Source organism: Diadema setosum, chromosome 10, assembly GCF_964275005.1.
Source record: "Diadema setosum chromosome 10, eeDiaSeto1, whole genome shotgun sequence".
In the NCBI taxonomy this organism is placed as follows: Eukaryota; Metazoa; Echinodermata; class Echinoidea; order Diadematoida; family Diadematidae; genus Diadema; species Diadema setosum.
Genome location: NC_092694.1, coordinates 9,121,150 through 9,144,935, shown reverse-complemented (window position 1 = coordinate 9,144,935; position 23,786 = coordinate 9,121,150). Strand labels below are relative to the sequence as shown.

Here is a 23,786-nt window from a genome sequence, read left to right as displayed (position 1 = left end):
TCTTCCAGAAGAAATTCAAAAATATATCTTTAACGGCCGGGTGAATGTTTAAAACAACACTCAAAATCTTGACCTCGTGGATGTATGGGGCACAACGTACCAGAACACAGTAATGATTTTTTTCTAGCATTGATATTCATTCGTCATATTTCACAATCTTATACAAAAATGAGGTCTGAGGAGGATGATCTACTACATGTACCTTGTATCTACAGCAAAACCCACATCACTACAGCTTTCAGGGTTATGTCTTACCGTTCAGTCTCGTTCTGGTAGGTGGGATTAGGGTGTGTTGTTGTTGCTTTGCATTTCTTTGTTTTACTTGATTCTTTTGGTTTGTTTGCTACTTTGGTGTAACTTGACCAGACAATAGAGAACATTGCATGATATAAATGAAAAAATGCCACCTTCTCAGAGTAATGATCTTGATTACAGGTAACACATGGTACAAATTTTTCACTATTTCCTTAAAATTCATAACGAGAATTTCCGATTATTACATATAACTATTTGTTAAACTGCAATACAGTTTATATTTCCTCTAAGCACAACTAAGCTCGAAAAAGAAGAAAAAAAATCAACACAACTATTCAATACAGAACAGTGACAGTGACTCTTGCCTTGATGACTGCTTTAAAGAGTGATAATCTATGCAAAAGTGAGTTTCGTAAACAGGACTTTATTACAAACTAATGCATTTGCTAGATAAACAAGCACATATTCCTCCACAATACTGCTGCGCAGTTACATCACAGCTTACAGAGTAATGCCGGGAAAAGGGCATACATGTACATGCCTATAATGCTTGACCGAAAGATCGGTCTGTATCTGGTCGTTGGGGATATGTTCCACGTACACTGCGTCTGGCTTCATGGACGGAGGAGAGAGATAACGTCAAAAAAATAATAAAGACTCCTCCGGACAGACGGATCTTTCTGTCTACCATAATGCATGCCTATATACATGCAATAGCATTCCTCTCAAAATCACCTTCATTCTGATGCCTATGTGTCAAAAATATTGAATGTATAATTTCCACAATCACTAACAGTAATTAGGCAATATCATTACTGAGCTAGAGAAAAATGTTTACTTCAATTTTTTTTTTCTTCAAATTTATTAGCCTTATCGAAGCCTACATTTGTAGTACAGATAGTGCTTACATTATTACAGTGCTTGATTAAAAGTTTCACCTCTGAAAAGAGAAATGTTTTTGGTCTTGCTTTGTTTTGTGGGGTTTTGTGGGGTTTTTTGCAACGTCCTGAAGAGATCCGGTCTCTCGGAAATCCAAGTTTCTGGTGCTAGGGCAAATGTACGTCCATCAAGGCAATACACGACAAAAAAATGTAAAGTAACTACAAAAATGATACTCTAGGTAAGACACACAGAACAGAGAGACTGCTTCTCAACAGAGGGGGCATCCAGGAGTGGCGCATTACTTCACTGCCTTGAGGAGCTCGACATCAAAGATGAGGGTGGCATTCTCAGGAATAGTGGATGAATATTGTCAAGGAAAAAGATGACAGACTGTAGAGATGTATAGTGTGGCAGTATTAAAGGGATCATATAGTTTTGGTTGAGACCTAATTTCTGGTTTCTAACATTTTTTGGTGAGATAATGAGAAACCTCTCTTAATAAGTCCAAGAAATATGAAAGAGCATGTAATTCCATGAGGAATTTAACCTTTTATTTGATGAAAATTGGTTTTGAAATGGCTGAGCTATCCAAAACAGAGCGATTCTAATAAAGTGTGTGACCCACACTTTATTACAATCACTTTGTTTTACTCTGTTTTTGGATGTTTCAGTCATTCCAAAACCGATTTTCATCAAATAAACTTTGAATTCCGCTTAAAATGGTATACTCTGTACTATTTCATAAGTGTTTTCTTGGTATCTCGCAAAAACTTAAAAGCCCAATTCTCATCTCCACCAATACTGTACCATCCCTTTAACTCTTGGTATCGCCAATAATCAAAAACACTTCTGCGCATGTTGCAAAGCCCTGTCACAGATGCACTGTGGGATTCCTCGGGAACACTGTCCCTAGCGGTTGTCTTGCGCGTGTCTCAGTACCTACGCGATTCAGTGCAATTTTTGTCTGCTTTTCTTTTGCTGCTGCTTTTTTTCTTCGGTTAGAATTAAGCTTAAAAGAAGAATTAAAACTTCTCAATTTTAGTGATTTGCGGTCACTAGAGTCATGGTTCGCTACAGCGAGGCTTCAATATGCTGGTCACATGATGGAAAGAGAACAAAATCTTTACAAAAAATACCCTAAGATAAAGATGGAGTGTGACCTGAGTGGACATAAAGCCCAAACCGGATGCAAGTTTGTCCCCTGAGCTATCTCATAATGCATCTACAGAGATGCTCAGTGCATGGTACCCAAGTACAGTTGAACCTCTCTTATCCGGCCTCCCTTTATCCGGATCTCTCTATTATACGGACGCAATCTCGCCGTGATTTTTTTTTTTTAATAATTACGGGAGGAAAGGGGGATTCCCAACTCCTTGAGAACTCCTACTCAAACACACATGAATTACATATTACTTCCAACATTAATATACACCTCTATTTTGGGGTCTGTTACTGAGTGTAACAATGAAAAGGTTGCAGTATACACATTACTATATGTGGTACTACAATGGGCTACATCAGTACATGTGTATGTATAATGTACAATTGTACATGCATAAAGCATTGAGTCTCCCGTATCCGGCCAAATCCCTTATCCGGATGAGCCCCGGTCCCGACTTGTGCGGATACGAAAAGGTTCAACTGTATTGGCAACACCGAAAATTAAGTCTCTCCCACACACTCTGCACATTCATCCATGGAGCAAGAGATAGAGGCCCTGGAACATGGGTATACAGGTTTGTGATGGTGCATCACAAAACCAACAAAAAAGTTGCACAACACTATGTCACATGAGGACACAAAAAGCCTTGTGATTTTTTTTTTTTTTTTTTACATTTTCTATAAGAACAATTCTTCTTTTACATCATTACAAAGTTTGGGAATCATAAAACAGATGGGAAATTGCTGAGTGTTTTTCTTCTACGGTAGCTTTAATTCCTACATTTTTTTTTTCTGATTTAGATAACAGACACAATGTTACAGTGTACCTTTATCGGTATTTAATTTCACTAAACACATAAACATCAAAGTGGAAGTTTACGCCATGGTCAAGTTGACCAAAGACTATGAAACTAAAACAAGCAGAATGGAACAGTACACAGATTCCTCCATGTTTACTTTGACTATGAAAGTCATGGAATTTTAAACATAAAACATGCTTCTACTGAAATGATATCGGTCATATGACCACATACATTTCGTGTATGAACATTTTTAGATGATGTCATGTCAATACTACACTATTTTATTTCAATTCCTTTTGCTGTAGTGAGGACTTCGTGGCAGAGGCATAAAAACTGTGAGGTGGTATCATAACTTTTGTTGTTGTTTTCACAGTTTGGATATTGGTTTGCTCCATATGTTTCATGAAATAATAATAATAATAATAATAATAATAATAATAATAATAATAATAATAATAATAATAATAATAATAATAATAATAATAATAATAATAATAATAATAATAATAATAATAATAATAATAATAATAATAATAATAATAATGATAATGATAATAATAACAATAATGATGATAATAATAATAATAATAATAATAATAATAATAATAATAATATTAATAATAACAATAATAATAATAATAGAAATAATAATATTGTCTTCTTTACCCAGGGTAGCCTCTTCAGTGTTGCCACTGCTCTTCCAGAGGGCCCTGCCATTATTATTACCCTAGCGATGCCAGGTACCCATTCATACACCTGAGTCGAGAGAGACGTGGTGGGTAAAAACATCTTGTCCAAGGACATAAGCACTGGGCAGGAATCGAACTTGGGTTCCAATTGGGAGTCGGGAATCTTATTATATCCGCTATGTCACTGCGCCCCAACAGTCAATGCTCACACATGTCAAACTAGAAAATTGTCCTCATCTTTTCTCTTGTGCGGTGCACTCCCATTTATAATGAACACCGTTATTAAAAAAAACTCATGATAAAACAAAGTAAAAATTCAGGTCCAAAAAGTATCACCTATTGATTTTACACTTTACTGTTAGGCTATAACAAAATTTTGGTGACAAAAGAAAACTGCAAGACCCAAGGACTTCGTTACAACAGGAGTTGCCTGTACAAACTAATAGTTACGTCTGCTTTTGATAAACCTGCCACCATTTTCTTCACTGAATGTCACTACGTTTGATCATGGTGTAAACTTGCACTTTATGGCACTTACACTTGCGTCATCCTCACCCTGGCCTTCGATCATCTGGCCTTACTCTCCAGATACCCATTACACATCTCAAGGAATATGTAGGCCACGCATTTTTCTCTATCGCTCGTCGCCTATGGAACTCCCTCCCATCTTTGCTCCGTGAAATTGACAAACTGAATCACTTCAAAGCCACACTCATGACTCACATTTTTCACCAGGCATTCAATTGCTAACTCTCTTAGCAGAGTCTGCACCTTTGAATGTTTCTACAACAGATATATATGGCGCTATACAAATGGTGTGGATCATCATCATCATCATCATCATCATCATCATCATCATCATCATCACTTTACAACTTGAAATCATGATTTATGTACACTTGAACAATTCACATCATTTCAAGAGCACAGGAAGGACTCAGAAAAAGGATATACAGGTGGGTAGCCCCTAGCACCATAAGCGTAATCAGGGCTGCAGGTGAGCTTGGCTCTCTCTCCTTGACTCATCTGCAAAGTTCAAAAAGAAGGGACAAAAACTCAGCTCCTGCATACCGAAACATAATTTATACAACAGTGTAGGGCATACATTCCCACATTTTGATTTAAAGGACAAGTTCACCTTCATTAACATAAGGATTGAGAGAATGTAGCAATATTAGTGTAACACATCATTGAAAGTTTGAGGAAAATAGGACAATCCGTTCAAAAGTTATGAATTTTTGAAGTTTTTGTGCAGTCACCGCTGGATGAGAAGACTACAGCAGTGTATGATGTCACATGTGTACAACAATATTAGGAAAATTCACAAAATTTCACAAAATTTCATCTTTTGAAAAAAGTACACATTCCCTTGACTCGTTACTGACATATGTTATGGGTAATATTATTCCCATTGCCTTTAGAAAGAGGCAAGTCAAGTGCTCTTTTATTATGCAAAAAAAGTGAAAATATGTTGAATTTTCTTTACATTTTCTTTATACTGTTGTACTCATATGACATCACGAGCCTTTAGTAGTCTCCTCATCCAGCGGTTCCAACACAAAAATTTTAAAAATTCATAACTTTTGCATCGATTGTCCAATTTTCCTCAAACTTTCACTGATGTGTTCTACTAATATCGCTGCATTCTCTCAATCCTTATGTTAATGAAGGTGAACTTGTCCTTTAATGGGAATTCTCACACAAAATTTACAGTTCTTCTTCTTCCTGTGCTTTGCAGAAACTTCAGAGAGAATATTTGCATGAGACTCGAGGCATAATAGTGCACACACACACACACAAAAAAAAAAAAAAAAAAACATGTAAAATGTTTCTGGAAATTAAAAAAAAACAGAAGTGAAGTTGAAAATGTTCAGTTCTGCTCAGGTGACAAATCAAAGGAGACATCTTTGATCTTTGATTTAAAGGGATGTACAGTGTATAGTATTGGCAGAGATAAGAATTGAGCTTTTTAAACTTTTTGCAAGATACCAAGAAATGGCTTATGAAATAGTACAGAGCATTTTAAGAGGGATTCAAAGTTTATTACATGAAAATCAGTTTTGGAATTGCTGAGACATCCAAAAACAAAGTAAAACAAAGTGATCCTAATAAAAGGTGGATCCCACCTTTTATTAGGAATATGCTGTTTTGGATATCTCAGCCATTTTTAAACATATTTTCATCAAATAAACATTGAATCCCTCTTGGAATTACATGCTCTTTCATATTTCATGAGAAGTTTCTCATCATCTCACAAAAAAAAAAAATACTCGAAACCTGTAAATCTTCAGGCAGGTGGTTCCACAGGCGGATGGTGTCAGGGAAAAATGTCCCTAGTCTCAGCTATGGCATTAACTCGTTGAGGACGAGTACCGAGTATACTCGGGCAGGTGTCTATGGGAAATGTGTGTTGTAGCAAAATCAAACCGTCCTCAACGGGTTAAAGGAATGATAAATCATGAAGTGGAAAATGCATTTGTTGAAAAATATCAAAAGAAAACAATGAAAGTATGAATGGCTATTACATTTTAACTGCAAAAGAGCAGACATGATCATCTAAGCAAGGGGAAAGCCTGATACCATGAAGGAAATCTGTAACCCTCTGCAACAATAGGATCCGAAAGTCGGGGAGGTCGATTTTCTGAAAATGACATGACCGTCTCCCTTTACATTACTCATAAAAGTACTCGGTTGTGGGAATATCGATGATTTTATTACTACAGCATATCGAGTGGTCTAGGAAATCAGCATTTCGAGAAAACCGCGTTCAATGTTTTCCTTCCGACGCAATCGTGATCAAGGAGAGGCAAGACAGTTTTCACCTCTTCACAATAGAAGGTATGCTCCAAGCAACCTCCACGATGTTCATTCAAGTTTAGCGCCAGTGGTCTATGCCAGACCAATCAGTAACCAGGATGCCACAGCACTGACCAATAAAGTCACCCCTTCATTGTTAGGGGCAGAGTCTATCTGTGGCGCTAAATCCAAATCTTCGGACATGTTTCTGTTCTGCTGAAAAGTCAGAAAATCATGGCCCAGAAAAACGGTAATTTCTTCTCTTTCCTTTGATCACTTAGCTACAAAATTTTGGCAGATGATTAACGCTACATTAGACTACAAAATCGTGGCAAAAACAGAAATCTGACGGTTTTGACCGATTTTGATGATCTGACTCAAAACTTAATTTTCTCCGCCAGCCATAAGCGACTTTCAGATCCTTTTGTTGTGGCGAGTCACATATCGACATTGAAACTGCCTCTCGTTAGTAGATGTACCTGTGCAACACCCTCATCCCAACCTCTGATGACCTGACCTTCTCCGATCTTGAACTCAAAGGGCTTTCCACGGTCCCGTGACGAGTCAAACTTCTTGCCATTTGTTAATGTGCCTGCCATAAAGCAGCGACATGTGGTGAGGGGATAGAGGGATACGATGTATGAAAACTTGGGATGGCAATCAGTGGGAATCAGTGGGAATGCTGGGGGATGATTGTTCCAATCCTTGTGGGATTCATTTAAGAGTACATTAATGTGCGTGAAAATTATTTGCTTCAGAATGGTCTCATATTCAAGTAATGTTTCCAGGTTAGCATGCCTGTACAGTGACAAGGCATTAAACTGCACATTACTTGAATATGAGATCGGTTACAAGCCATCCCCTTTTATAACCTAGGGTCTATAACATATGTGACCGTGCACCTAAAAACAAACAAAAAGTCGCCAGACATGAATTTTTAGTTAAGACCATATTCTGAAAGAGCAGACTTTAAGCTTTAAAATGATGTATAACTCAAATCAAGTGGACTCTCCTAACCTATCTAAATATTGGAAAGAAAACACAAACTCTGGAAAAGTATGAACTGAGAAAAGAGGCTCTGAAGTACAGTGTCTATTCAAGCGCTTAATCTTTACCAAACCGAGCTGGCTGTGCGATGAATGGGACAAAAAACAGGAAGTAAACCACCAACGTAACAACAATGAAGCGATTATCAGATTAAACTGAAATTAAGCATGCCTCATTAACACATTCTGTCCATAATCAATGCCAACTTTCAAAGCAGTAACACTATTCTTTCAAAAGTTATTAGAGTTGAAAGTGAAGAGTGTGGACAAGGTTTTTCAGAAATGAAAGAGGGATTCTAAAGACACACCTAATCACACTATTCTACCAAAAATGTTCGAGATAAACTGCTAAAAAAAACACACTTTCCTGCCCGTTTTATGATACCAAATTTTAGCATAATGTAAAAGAAGACCCGCTCTTTCAGAAAATATGAAAAAGTCAAGTTCGGCTCGGTTGACCCATTTCACTTATTTTCAGTCCTCACGCAAAATCAGTGTGTGCGACTTTATGTTCGTTTTGAGGTGCACGGTCACATATAGTATGTACAACAAATAAGCAAAACATAACTTCATACAATTTGACGTACAATTTCACTGGTAGGACCTACAGCAATTCAATGCACTGTTGTTTGACAAATGTTTGTATTCACATGCACAAATTGATCAGTCCCTTCACATGCTACCATCTATAGATCAATGGCTTACAGGTGTAACTAACCAAACTTGAAAGAATTCTGCGAAACTGCACTGATTTTGGATTTACCAGGCATTTGCTCCTCATGCCTTTTGTTTTAAATATCATCCTTTTTTGTATGGGGTGGTTCAGGTATCAATCTGGTAAGATCCACCAGAAATATTGTGTATTGCAAAAGATATTGTACAGTCATACAATTTAAAAAAAAAAAAAAAAAAATCCTCCAAGGGTAGTGTATGCTATTACACTGAATATATTGAAAAGATTGGCCTCACAATGAGTATTCACAACAGTAGTGCAATGACTGATAAAAGGGAATAACTAGCACACACATGATTTCTTTGACTTTCTCTGGTAGATCTACATATTTATTGTAATAAACTCAAACAGACTTACCTGTATAATGAACCTGCACAGTTCGGCCTTTTACTGGAAAAGTTTTGCCTGTAATAAAAAAAAATAAATAAATAAATACAATTTATAATTGTATTCAATCTGACTTTCCTTCTCCCCTCTTGCATCGTAGCTCACTGCAGCAGTAAGTTTTGGACTACCATTGTGCAGAAGCGCCCGCGTACATTCTTGCCTGACTTGCATGTTCTCAAGACATTGAAGCGGATGTACAATCACATCAAACAATGAGATCATTACCTTTTCATTCTGTTCTATGGGTGACTTTTCAATCATCACCAGAAAGCTACAAATGGTAAAGAAGTCTAACGACTATGCTATTGCCACTAGGACCTAGATCTAACAACTACGGTAACAACCCCAGTATTCGGTCACTTAAGCTTTTTTGCAATATTTTTCAAATTAAAATAATACATACGTATACATCATATCTACAGCAATGTATGTGAAATACATTGTACAGTTGAACCTCTCTTATCCGGCCTCCCTTTATCCGGATCTCTCTATTATACGGACGCAATCTCGCCATGATTTTTTTTTTAATAATTACGGGAGGAAAGGGGGATTCCCAACTCCTTGAGATCTCCTACACAAACACAATGAATTACATACTGTAAAACATGATATATTCGCAGCATGAATTTTTCGCGAATTGGAATCGTGGCATGAAATTTTCGCAAAGTGCCACTGGCGTTCAATGCATATAGCGTAAACAAGGACTTTCGCGTGCATTTTAATTTCGCGAATCTTGGCGTTCGCGAAATTCGCGAAATTAAAAGTGCACGCGAAATTCGCGAAATTAAAGTGCACGCGAAAATTCCTCGTTTTACAGTATACTTGATACATTTCTTAATAATTATTTAGGTAAATCATCCCAAGAATTTATAAAAGAAAATGATTTCATTCTTGCAAACACGAACCTCTATTTTGGGGTCTGTTACTGAGTGTAACAATGAAAAGGTTGCAGTATACACATTACTACATGTGGTACTACAATGGGCTACAACCATGTATTATAAAGCATCGAGTCTCCCGTATCCGGCCAAATCCCTTATCCGGATGAGCCCCGGTCCCGACTTGTCCGGATACGAGAGGTTCAACTGTATATCAAATTTCTTTAATCTCAATTTCCAGTTTGTTAGATATCACTCAAAATTTCACAAAATCCCAAAATAAATTATATCACCTTGAAAATTCCCCAGAATACGGTCACCACAACCAGTATTCGGTCACGCGATATGCGCGTTCAAAGTCAATGCGTGTCCAAGGCAGCTGAAAAATGCGCTGCGCGCTCCCTTGTTGGCGTAAAATTGCATCGGCGATGTTGTGGCGTCCGTTGGTGACCGAATACTGGGGAATCGGCACTTACATTCAACCCTTGTACATTAAGACACTGTATCGCCACATACAGAAATTTTGTTTTTCCTTTTTTTGCGTTTTCACACTGCAAGCTTGCGATAAACAAAAAATCCCGCGAGAGAATGGCGTATTTCTCGATTTTTAGCGCTTTTCCGGCAACCCGCCCTCTTAAAACTGGGCCCAATCCGCGCACACTTTTGGAAAGTAGCACCGATTCTGCACTTTTGATAGTAAAATTTGGGATTTTGGATGGATTTTTGGAGGGGGCTAAGAGAGTTTCCTGATGTGAATGAGTGTGCAAGTATGTGAATTAATGTGATTTGCGTGTGTTGTGACAGTTGAACTTACTGGCTGGTGACAAGTGATAAGTGACCGAATACCGGTGCCCTTACCCCAATAGAAATGTCTTTATGTTGGCACGCCTGCTCTTGTAACGTTACTGTCGTTAGTGATCTTGCCATCTACCTAGTGTATCTAATCAGTTTCAATGGTGCACAAAGCCGAGGCAGCAAATTATCTCTTACTCATAACAATAGAGCCATAGAGTAAACGACCCGTCGTTCGGTCACGCCCATGATTCGGTCACACGCCTGCATCTGAGTCTCGCTAGAAACTCATGAATAAACATGAGAAGTCTCAGTGGGCTATTTGAATGTTGAAGTCCTTGACTACAATTACCGCCACGGTAGAGGGGTATACATACCTTTTTGTTCCCCAGAACTGCCTGCAAAATCATCCTCTCAACGCTTGAGAGGCCATTTCCGGGATTTCTTAAAAGAAAACTGTACTGGCATTTTCTAATTGTCTGATAATTCTAATCTACATTTTTTGATGCCTACTACTGGAAAGAGAGGATTGTAAAACCCAGGATAAGCCTGTAATGATTTTTTGAAAAAAATGAAAACGAGCAAGCCATGGAACGATCCACACAATTTGGCCTACGTCACAGGTGCTCTTGGTGCACAACTCCGACATTAGCAAGACGAACTACATAATGCCAATTTACTGATGAAATCTCACACGAAGTACTACAAAAGCTGTTATTTAGTATAATTGCAATATGGAGCTATAATAAATATGTTAAACAATATCTATTAATCTTTAAAAGCAATCTCTTCAACAGCTTTTTATTTAGATAAAACTTCTGGGGAAATTCCAGGTATGCAAAATGAAATTGGCATCGTTATCCGAACGTGCTGCCCATAGAAGACTGTGTGTAAGTAACGTTACGCATTGATGATCATGATCGAGCGATGGTTCGCCAGTTCAAACTATCTAACGTAGATGAGGGCTGAGTGAATCTAAATCCAAATGTAGATAGACTCTCTTCAACGGCACACACGGTTTACACTTAGTGAGATGAAAACGGTACCCAGTACACATAGACTCTGAAATACTAGAACTAGGACTAGGACTACTGAGCAGTCAAGGAGCAGGTTCTACGTGGCAGTCCAAGTTTTGATGAGTAGGCCCTACACTCACTCACCGTCGACATTGCAGCTGTAGGCCCTATGTGCACAGCGCTAATAAGGCACAGCGTAACGTTACATACCCCTGCTGCCAGAACTTGAAGAAAGTCCAGACGAAAGTCCAGACTCCAGATCTAGATCTGGACCCTTGTCCTGCAGGCACTGTTGTTCCTGTGCTGGATTTTTCAGGTAAGGTATCTGCTTTGTGGATTTCCGATGTTTTGTAGTCGAGATAAATCTCATAGTGGTGTTATTTACACCAAGGACTACTGTTAGATCTAACAGTTTGTTTCAGTAGGCCTACGTACTAGGACCCATATCTCGGAAGAGTGGCGTGACCACGTAGATTCTAACACAGTGTCGCCGCTTTGCGATCCCAGCGCTGGTGTAGGTGCTAGCGTACTTCTGTATCCATGTAGATATCTTAAAATTCACCTTGCCAAATGGCACCAAACTCACAGGAAATACTTTATGATTCATATCCAACAGCTCACGTTAATTGGAAACAAATCACATGTCGGGAAGCGTAAGTGTAGATGTCGACTTTCCTGTCGGCGTCGCTAAAAATAATCTGCTCTACGACTAACACGAGTGATTGCGGCCAGGCCCTACCTACCTGCTGCGCACGCACAGACTGAAGTTAGCCATTTAATATCATGAGACAAATCTTTCAAGTAATCGGGGGCAATAAATAAATGTACAAATTATTTGTGGTAAGTTGAATGAAATATGTAGTTCCTATATCACACAAGTCGCAAAAATCATTACACTTTTGAGTTTAGTTCTCGCGTAAATTCCCCGTTCGCACAGTACTAGTCGGCTAACTTCAGTTCTAGATTGTGCATCTTGCATTCGCCAAGATCTCTCGCGAAGAGTGAGTTTTTTTTGAGTGACGACTTGAAAGTCGACGTCAATATTGACACTTCTCGATTACTGATTTCGTTCAAATATAAGAGAATACTTTGAAATATGCTATGAAGTATATCCTGTAATTTTGGTGCAATTTGGTTTAGTGAAATTTGAGATATCTACATGGATAGAACAGTACACAAGTGCCGCCTGCTAGCTAAATTAGGCCTAAGCGTCGTCTGCTACTCGATACGAATTAACGCACGCGTATGCGAGCACTTGTAATCAGCAATAGTGAGAGCACCTGTGACATCATAACATCCGGGCTCGTCAGCTCATTAGCATAATTCTCCCCTAAAAAGTTCCATTTTTAACATTAAATTACGGACTTAATCGTTATGAAATTTTGATTCTGTTTGCACCGCTGGGTCTTTTAGAATTAAAAGAACAACATATAAAAAAATATAAAAACGGTAAAATGCCCTTTTAACGGTTAGAGCTCTATCTGGTTACTGAATGTCAGGGCTCCACACAAACTTTTATTTTTGGTGGACCAAAACGCAAAGCCTACAAGGCAAACATCCGACCTTTTCTTCATTTCTGAACAAACAGATCTCGAGAGTAGAAGATGCACAAAACCTACAGAGAGACCTAGATACTCTAACTGAGTGGCAAAATAAGTGGCAGATGGACTTCAATGCCCAAAAAAGTCATGTCTTACACATCACACATGCAAAAAACCCAGTCAAATACCAGTACTCACTAAACAACAGCACATTAACAAAGACAAAGTGTCACAGATACCTGGGGGTTGATATATCATCAGATTTGTCATGGAATGCGCACGTCGACAGAACATGTGCTAAAGCCAACAGAGTTGTAGGATTTCTAAGGCGAACCCTTCATGATTGTAGCAATAGAATTAAAGATACGACATATACATTGTAAGACTCTTGTTAGACCATTACTAGATTACTGTTCTACAGTCTGGGACCCCCACACTCAGACTCTGGTAGACAGACTGGAAGCAGTGCAGAACAGAGCAGCACATTTTGTTAGACTTAGAGGTGATTACTCTAGACACAGTAGTGTTACAAAAATGAAGCGTGAGCTGGGCTGGGAGCTGCTGAAACATCGACGCAGAGTAGGCCGCATTACCACATTCCGCGAAGCGCTTGCGGATCGCCTATCCATCCCAGTTCAAAAAGCCCTGCGTCCGGTCCGATAAGGGTTCTCCTGAAATCATCCACTACAAGCTTCATCCCAATCGCCACGAACAAAAACTGTTATAAATACTCGTTTATTCCAAGAACAATTATAGACTGGAACTCACTCCCATCAACAGTTTCTAACATCACAAACAAGCAAAAAAAATTATGAAAATGTTTGCAAGTCTGAGGATCACACCAAATTCATGTCACTCTCTACTAGCATGACTAGTACCGCTACCATGGTACCTGCAATAATATTATATCAAATGCATTCTAACTCTGGCATAGCTTAAAACAGAAAAAATACAAATAAGCAGCTAGAAGTGTGGGTGGATGATGACCATAGCCTGAGGTTGCTACAGTACTCTCGTTAGAACACAGTTGCAACATTACATGTACTGGCTCTTTGTTGTTGTTGTTTTTTTTCTTCCAGTCTTCTTCTGTTATTTTAGTCATTTGTTGGGTTACAAGAAAACAATGTAACCTAAGAAAGACATCCCAAAGACGTCCTTGCAGAACGCAAGTCCACCATAGCGACAAATATGAGGTGACAAGTGCATGGTTGAATATTATGGACAGGGTGTTCTCTTATATGTATGTTACTGAGTATTGTAGTAGATACTTTTCACACTTTTAAGGGTCATGGGCACATTTAATTTATGTGCACCTAAAAAACATAAAGCACTACATTTTCATTGTTTCTTTGTTGTTGTTTTTTTCAATTAGCAATTGATTGCATCAATGTCATATTTTGTCATTTGTATCATCATTGGTAAACAACAATTTTCACCTTGCCCATCATCATTGTGTTGGAATGAGTGGATATAAACATTGCAAAAGCTGAAGGCAAATGTGCAACCATACTGATAATAGCCTAAATAGGCCCAACTCACAAATATCACATACAGTATATAATATAGACGAATCTATATCAAATCTACCTATTATGTACTCCTTTTCCAATTTCTTGAAGGCATTTGTATAGGCCTAAATCCACAAAAGCATGCCTGAACCACCGTTACCATGTCCATGGTATGGAGACTTGAAGGTAAATAGCAAGGTTAGAACATCGACGCCTGGACAGATATTGCAAATTGCCCAAACTGATAAATCTTTTAAAAAAAAAACCGGGCCACCGTTATGCACTTGTCAATGTAATGACTCACCCCACTACCCCCGGACATGGGTGCGTCATTTCCTCGTTTGGTCCGTCAAATTTGTGACCCAGGTGTTCGTCATTTTACCAGCTTTGTCCGTCAAATTTTTGACCGAGGGGTGCGTCAAAATCCCATCATTGTCGGTCAAAATTTTGATCGAGGGGTGCGTCATGGTACGTCACTTGGCTATGGAAAATAACACGCATTATTTTGAACCGAGGGGTGCGTCATGGTACGTCACTTGGCTATGGAAAACTGCACGCATTTTTGCACGGGCTACCAGTACCGGATACACGTACCGCGAGTGAAATTACAGTGAGCGCTTTCCCGTGGCAAGTGAAAATCAAAGTCGGGAAGCGTTTTGGAATAAGAGGGAAAAATGCTTGCCAGAATCTGGCAAGCAAATAATTTAAAAGCCACCCTTTCTCCTTACATTTTCCCTCCAACAAAACCCATGAAATCATGCACACTCAATCTCATGCATACTCAAAATCATGCATACTCAATCTCAAACCAGGGACTGTTCAGCGATGTAACAACTTAGTTCAACATTTACTGTCGAACACTTAGTGCCTATTACATATTGCGATGCAACACCAACACACATTGCTATCGAAGAAAGTTCATTTACATTCAAATACAATGTACGTCTAAATGATGTTCTGTGGTGACAAAGGCGAATTTTTGACAGCAAAAGAAGCGGCAGCAGAAGAAACTGCCTGCCGCATGCCATTTTCTGCTCGTGGGATATAGCCCGACCAGCATGCAGACGCGCAACCAGAGGTTCTATATGTTACACAGGGGTCGCACTTAACTTTTTCTTTAACTAGCCAGGCGGACTACTTAGAATCAATTTTGACACTGAAGCAATATTTTGGCTAGCCAGACGGACTAGTCACTTCAGAATTTTTCGATTTTTAGCTAGTCCGACGTGATTTTGGGTGGCCAATGGCCAGCGGACCATCGCCAATTTCGAACCCTGTTACATAATTAGACCCTCTTTGCGCGCGACACTGTTAGCTGTGCGAATCTCTACGTACAGCGACTGGGCTGTATGTAGTTACTCGCAGGAATGCCGTGGCGTGGTGTGTACCTGCGCTGCAGCAGTATGCATCCACCGGACTAGCAATGGCCGCGCACACACAGCGCATCTGCACACATGTTATTGTAATGTATGGATTGCATGCACAGAATACATACTACTGTACGGAATATCGTAGCAGCAGCGTGATGTACGGTGAATGACGGTACGGTGCTTACAGGGTCATGGTAAGGGAAACTTGCCGAAACTTTTACAAATTATGTTTACGAACCAAAAGAAAATGAAATTGCTTGAATAAAACGTATGCAAAAATCGTTTCAGTATTTACGGGGGTGCGTCAAATGTACCGAGGATGTCCGTCAAAAAAGTGACCGAGGTGTGCGTCACTTTCAACGTGTTGTCCGTCAAAAAAGTGACTGTGGTGTTCGTCACTTGCAGCGTTTTGTCCGTCAAAAAAGTGACTGTGGTGTCCGTCAAAAACCCCGTGTGGTCAGTCAAAAAATGACCATGACGCACCCATGTTCGGGGGCAGTGGGGTGCGTCATTACATTGACAAGTGCATTAGTAGGGTGTCTGGTAGATTTTTGCAACTGGAGAAATACAAGTCATTTCACACTAAAACATACATATCCACAATGTCCATAGTTAACATAATACATGTGCAAAATTTCTCACCATATTCATGAATAATGGTGAAGTTATGAGCAAATAAAAACAGGGTATTTTTCATCCTCACGCGGTCAAAACCTTGGCGAAAAAGTGGGTCGCGAGCGTAATGAAATTCACTGTCAAGCGCACTCCAGTGGGCGGTGCTATTCACTGCGTTTATCACATTCAAAGCGCGCGTGTTTCTAAGGCTAAGCGCGCATCCTTGTCAGCTAGCACACACCTACCCAGCCAGCTGTGCGAGGCCCGCTTCGATCCCGCGGCATGCACTTGTACTTGCACTCGCACGCGATTTGTACACACGGGTTTACGAGACCGATGACCCATCATACATACAAACGTATCACAAACGTAGGTCTAACAGCGCGGCGGAGTAAAAGCGCACACAATAGTGGTGCATATGCGATACTAGTACAGTGTACATGGAGACGCGCACATGTACCGGTACTCACATTACGTACCGGCGGTGCGCTATAGCAGCTGTGCGGAGGCTGAACATCGTACCTATGCATGCAAAACCGACTCGACTGTATGGAGCTTCGTGTAAGTGCGCGCCGTAACCACGAGTCATGGCGTGTAACTACGTGTCTAGACTTGTAGGCCCCGCCTCGCTTAGTTCGCTGATGCTGTTACTATGCTGACAAGGGTATCTTAATCGCTATTTCGCAGGTTTATCCTGGGGAATAAGCGAAAAACCAATGCTATTTTTGGATTCAGCACCATTGAATCCTCCTACTCAGGTATGGCCAGTTTCACAGTAGGACGGAACAGCCGAGTTATAGCGATGTTTAGGCTTAAATCTGAATTTAGGTAGCAATACGTCTTGATACCTAAACTCGGCGTAGGACGAGAAGAATGAGACCACCACAAGCTTTCATATGATACCAAATCTATGGAGATTTGTTCCCGGGATAAACCCGCGAAAATGCCTGAAAGGTGATTTTAAGCCAAAACTGTGGGTCTACTTTTTGACCGAACGCGCGCCCTACGTTTGCCCATTGCCCAACACGCACTGAGCGCATCTGGTAGTCGTAAGTTTATTTGAAAATGCTAGCGCTTTTGCATTCAAAATGTGACTTTCGTGATATCATTTAGTATCGAAGATAATATGATAGATTTCTCTTATTGTAAAAAATGTTTTGAACTAGTTTTATGTTCTGTAGATGCATATAGACCTAGAAAATCTAGGTCAAAGATGACTTGTGAACTCGCGACTTTTGCGTGAATTTCGAAGGGGATGAGAAAGCGCATCGCGCTACCGACGCCCTAGCATTAGTGTCGAGCCCTGATTTATGCCCCATAAACATGATAGAAACGCGATATTGACGATTGTATTTGGGCAGGCCGGTCTTCTGTACTGTCTGTGCACATATAGACTTTGTCTAGTAAGGGTAACTAGGTCTCACGCAGGGACTTAATGGTCGCGCATAGCGTACCTGCGTATAGCAAGCAATATTACGCGTAGGACTGAGCGCAAAATTTGCCGATACGCCCATGGAATAAACATACCTGACAACCGCTAAACATGAGAAGGAAGCAGGTAAGAAATTTTGATTTCGAACAAATTTTTCACTAAATTTCCAATTTTTTCGAACAAATTTTTCACTAAATTTCCAATTTTTTACCTTGTAATTTACCTACCTTTAATAGCTTAAAATCTTTTTAAGGATGTTGTAGCCTAGACGTGTCGTCTCTCTTGTCTCGTTCGTAGCCGATAGAATTCGTAATTTGTTCGATCGATCATTTATAATATTCCACGAAAGCCAAAGCACGTTACAGACACAGAGAGGGGTAGCCTGACCAGACCGCTGTGCAAACAGCGGTCTGACATGTACTAGTGTTTAAACGTTGTAAACGACCGTCGCTTTTGACGGCAAGACCACAAAAATGTCTTTTATTTTGTTTGATTTTAACGGTAATACCACCCACCTATATCGTATTTTGCTGATAGGGTTGATTTGAATTTGGTGTTTTGTTGGTATCCAAACCTTATTGTTGAATTTTTCGGAGTAGATTGTGCGATGATTCACAAAACCAATGAACTACCACGAACGCTCAACCCGAGGTACCGTGGTAGCATTTTATGTACGCCCGTGCGTTTCTTGTGTTACGTAAAGCTTGTCGTCTTCTACGTAATGTATTTCCGCGCGTGCTGCTCTCATGATTTGACGTCACTTCCGCTCCGACTAGAGTAACTGCGTCAGTAAGCGGCCGTGCAGCCGTTCGCGGCAGGTACAACATACACGGTAATATACAGCTAAACACAGCATTGCACTGTTACATGCACACTACACATATACTAACACGCTAGCAATCAACAAAAACCAACTGATAAAATGGGCACGATCTCTGACGAAAGTGAAATTTTCTCACCTAAATGACAACATATCGCATCCAAAATGAAATTTTCGGTACTTCTTAACATAACAGTTAAGAAACAATGGTCCAAGAAACTGGATTTTTTTTTCGTTTTCTCGATGTTCATGGATTTTGAAAACATATCCTCACGTAAAATAGAATTTTCGCGAGCCGATGTGGGCCGCCATTTTTTTCAGAAAGTGGATGTTACCATCGAAAAAAATGAGAAAAACACGAGAAAGACATCAACAACACCGCCAGAAGTGCGATCTTGTTGGCGGCCAATGCATGTGCGCACGCTATTTTCACGTGCTTTCGCAATGGGAGTTGGCGCTTACGCAATGTTCGCGAGACATGTGAAGGCGTTCAGCTAAAGATCGCGGAGCACGCGCGTATTGCATAGGGATTGTACATCGTGCCGCAAGCAGAAATACTACGTCGCATATCGCCCTTATCGGCGAAAATTGTGCCGGGTTTTGCCATGGTAAATCATGAAAACTGCGTTGGTCAATGGTAAATTTCTTTCATGAAAACAATTGCGTTAATGAATAATCTTGTCTATGATATATGAAATGGTTGAAAATAATTTGCCTGATTTGTTTACAAGTTGGAAAAACTCTTAACAATGCTTAAACTGCCGCAAACGGGATATTTTACTCTAGCTCATCCACTTCCGCTCCGACTAGCTACGTTGTAGTATAGGAGAGTGATTGCTATTCAATAACACGCAGAAGATGAGGAGTGAAGCAATACGGACGCTTACAGACCTGATTTTAAGGACGGATTTCGGTGGGTTTTTGACGTAATTTAAAAAAAATACGCATAGGACCCTACCGATTATTGAATGATTATCAAACTCAAAGATTACGGGGATTCCTTATATTTTAGTTTTCCACGATTCAATATTCATGAACTTTGATGAAGGAAACGTACACCCACCGCTGAAAATAACGTCTGCGAAGGAGTAGAGGTGCAGCCGCTGTCCCTTCGCGACAGCGGCTGCGTGTAGTTAAGAGAGGGGCAGACACTTTCACGCATGAAACTACATAGGGCAGCTGCGCGACCTTTACATTCCCCGAGAAATTGAACGCATAAAATTAGGCATGCCATAAAATTAAGTCCGACGTACAAACGGCGACAGCGCACTACTCCGTCATCGTATCACCAGGAGATTCTGAGAGGTGATTTTCCTCCATTTTCGTGATATTTATTGAGAAATTCAGGTACGATTGTGGAATAATTTCTATTATAAGAGCATCACAAATTTTCCTGCGCGATATCTAGACCCCTCAACCATACTAACGTTAGTGTTCTGGGGTGGTATTCTGAGACTGTTTTATCTCTGTTGTAAGCCTGTTGTAACAAATCGGTATTCTGAACACCGTTTTATCTCTGTTGTAACTTCTGTTGTAACTTCTGTTGTAACTTGTGTTTTATCTTGCGCACTCTTTGCCTGCGCATACCATTGTCTTAGGGTATGCGCACGCCCGTAACAGTGGGCGCAAACCTGAACACCCATTAGATTACACGGTATTCTGAAAACTGTTTTATCTTCTGTTGTAAGTCGTGCCTCGTGCAAATTTATGCTTCTGAGATAAAACAGGGTGGAAGGTGTTTTAACTCCGTTGTAGCTTTCACTTTACCTTATGTTAGATAGTGAGATAATTCATTAACTCAATATTGTGGTATGCGAGTTCAAAATAAAAAAGATATACAAAAAAGTAAAAACAATGTATGTACAGAAAGGCAAAAGATATAGCAGTTTGACAAAATGTAAACTCATTCCACAATACAAAATTCGGTAACAGTAACATTGCAAGTACATACGCGTCGCATAATTATGCACATAGATAAAAACACAAACACAAAGTCATGAACAGAAAGGCTACCGGCACCGTCGGCAGTTTGTTCTAAGCACTATTCATTTCAAAAATATCTTTCAAAATATTAAACATCTTTTTATATGATTTCACTATCTTCAGCAATAAGAATTCATTATCAGTACCTTTGGGTGTTTCAAAAATATTTATTGCTGGGGATGGTGCGAATCCTGAGAAAAGTATTAGAAGTCTAAGGTTCCATGATGGAACTTGACGTGATATTGATCTCCAAGAGATTGTGCAGATAGTGACAACAACAACAACAACAACAACAATAATAATAATGATAATAATAACATGGCATTGCAAGGGCTTAACTTAATTTAGAAGCGTCTAGTTCCCCATAAACCATGAAATTCGGGCTCCTCTTATGAACGCCAGATATCTTCTTATTTTTTAAACAAAATTTCAAATAAAAACACTGAATCTGAGATAGCTTTGCAAATCCCTTACCGCACGAACTATACGTCAAAACCGCTAAGAAGGCATAATGATCAAGCTTCTGTTGTAACTTTATTTTATCTCTGGCTCTCTTTACCTGCGCATGCCATTGTCCTATTTGTGCGCACGCCAGAGAATGAGCGCTTGTTAAAACGCGCAGAGTTAAGCAAGGCGCATTTGCCCAAGGGAGCAATCTTATTGGTTGAAATGCCTTAGATGCTACTTCTAACAATATTTCCTATTGGATATGATTATTGCGATGGGCGTGGTTATCATGACTTACAACACCGTTAAAACAGTTTTCAGAATACCGATTTACAACTGTTTTAGCGGTGTTGTAACTCACGGACTTACAACACAAGTTACAACACAAGTTACAACAGAGATAAAACGGTGTTCAGAATACCACCCCTGTACATGTATGCATGAGTGCATACACTATGCATGAGTGCATACATGACACAGAACAGTATGTGCTCAGGGGTGGTATTCTGAACACCGTTTTATCTGTGTTGTAACTTGTGTTGTAACTTGTGTTGTAAAGCTGTGAGTTATAACACCGCTAAAACAGTTGTAAATCGGTATTCTGAAAACTGTTTTAACGGTGTTGTAAGTCATGATAACCACGCCCATCGCAATAATCATATCCAATAGGAAATATTGTTAGAAGTAGCATCTAAGACATTTCAACCAATAAGATTGCTCCCTTGGGCAAATGCGCCTTGCTTAACTCTGCGCGTTTTAACAAGCGCTCATTCTCTGGCGTGCGCACAAATAGGACAATGGTATGCGCAGGTAAAGAGAGCCAGAGATAAAATATAGTTACAACAGAAGCTTGATCATTATGCCTTCTTACCGGTTTTGACGTATAGTTGGTGCAGTAGGGGATTCGCAAAGCTATCTCAGATTGAGTCTTTTTATTTGAAATTTTGTTAAAAAAATAAGATATCTGGCGTTCATAAGAGGAACCCAAATTTCATGGTTTATGGGGAACTAGACGCTTCTAAATTAAGTTAAGCCCTTGCAATGCCATGTTATTATTATGATTATTATTATTATTATTGTTGTTGTTGTTGTTGTTGACACTATCTTCACAAGATATCTCTTGGAGATCATTATCACGTCAAGTTCCATCATGGAACCTTAGACTTTTAATACTTTTCTTAGGATTCGCGCCATCCCCAGCAATAACTATTTTTGAAACACCCAAAGGTACTGATAATGAATTCTTATTGCTGAAGATAGTGAAATCATATTGAAAAAATATCTAATATTTTCAAAGATATTTTTGAAATGAAGAGTGCTTTAAACAAGTTAGTGCCGACGGTGCCGGTGACCTTTCAGTTCATGTGTTTGTGTTTTTATCTATGTGCATTTAATGCTACGCGTATGTACTTGCAATGTTACTGTTACCAAATTTTGTATTGTGGAATGAGTTTACATTTTGTCAAACTGCTATATCATTTGCCTTTCTGTACATACATTGTTTTTATTTTTTATATCTTTTTTATTTTGAACTCGCATACCACAATATTGAGTTGATGAATAATCTCACTATCTAACATAAGTTAAAACGAAAGTTACAACGGAGTTATAACACCCTCCATCCTGTTTTATCTCAGAAGCATAAATTTGCACGGGGCATGACTTACAACAGAAGATAAAACAGTTTTCAGAATACCGTGTAATCTAATGGGTGTTCAGGTTTGCGCTCACTGTTACGCGCGTGCGCATACCCTAAGACAATGGTATGCGCAGGAAAAGAGTGCGCAAGATAAAACACTAGTTACAACAGAAGTTACAACAGAAGTTACAACAGAGATAAAACGGTGTTCAGAATACCAATTTGTTACGACAGACTTACAACAGAGATAAAACAGTCTCAGAATACCACCCCAGGACACGCGAGGCGGCGGCGAGGCGTGCTTCATCGGTTTATTCATCTCGAGGAAGTCTGAGACCATGAAGTTGCAACCTTTGTTTAGCTAACTTACTCGTTATGTTACTTACCATCACCAGGTTTGATTACTTCAACGTCGACTCCCATTATTATGCGATGATAGATTACGTTATAAAGTTGTAAAAACAGAAATGGGCTCAGTAACCAGACCACAATGGCTTCCTCTCTGTCAGCTCTGCAATGTTCGTCGCGCGTTAGTTTGCTGTCGATCGAAAATACAGCCAGTGCAGAACAACCAACCCCCAGCAACTAGCTCAACGTTCGCGATACCCGCGCGCTAGCGCTCGGTATATTTCTATATTTGGTCCAACTGCACTCGCGGATCGCGCGCCACACATGCACACGTGTACGTACGTACACACGGTGCGCGGTAGTTGACTTGAGTTGTGAACGATAGACGGAGAACATTCTGTCAATCTAGACCGGGGGCCCAGGGTAAAGATTTCAGCTGAAAAGGGTCACCACACGGTATGATGGTCTCATCAATCCGTAGACACCCAGAGGGCAATTACCCCCCCCCCCCCCCCGGCTAAATGATGGCATACGTGGTACCCTGGGGTAACAGATAAAAATCTGCCATTTTGTTGAATTATTTATTTACTGGTTAGTGGTAAGGTTAGAGTAAAGATTAGGGTTAGGTTTATGGTTAGGAGTTTG

General features: G+C 39.7%; 1 protein-coding gene across 1 annotated transcript; it reads right to left on the bottom strand.

The window, feature by feature from the left end:
- Window positions 1-663: 663 nt before the first annotated feature.
- On the bottom strand, window positions 664-23,360 carry LOC140233701 (peptidyl-prolyl cis-trans isomerase FKBP1A-like). Its single transcript, XM_072313800.1, has 5 exons — window positions 23,180-23,360; window positions 8,723-8,770; window positions 7,066-7,178; window positions 4,743-4,816; window positions 664-1,493 (listed from the first exon to the last, which is right to left on the bottom strand). Exons 1-5 carry the CDS (start codon window positions 23,214-23,216, stop codon window positions 1,436-1,438), a joined length of 330 nt encoding a protein of 109 aa, XP_072169901.1. The 5' UTR covers window positions 23,217-23,360; the 3' UTR covers window positions 664-1,435.
- Window positions 23,361-23,786: the final 426 nt, after the last annotated feature.

Bases quoted from the DNA above. Each gene is read 5' to 3' on its own strand.
- LOC140233701 (XM_072313800.1), bottom strand. From the start codon at position 23,216: ATGGGAGTCGACGTTGAAGTAATCAAACCTGGTGATG. The intron at 7,179-8,722 runs GTAAGTCTGTTT...GCTTTATGGCAG, and splicing joins TGTGCAGGTTCATTATACAG to GCACATTAACAAATGGCAAG. The intron at 1,494-4,742 runs ATATCCTTTTTC...ATATTCATCCAC, and splicing joins GCTAGGGGCTACCCACCTGT to TATTCCTGAGAATGCCACCC.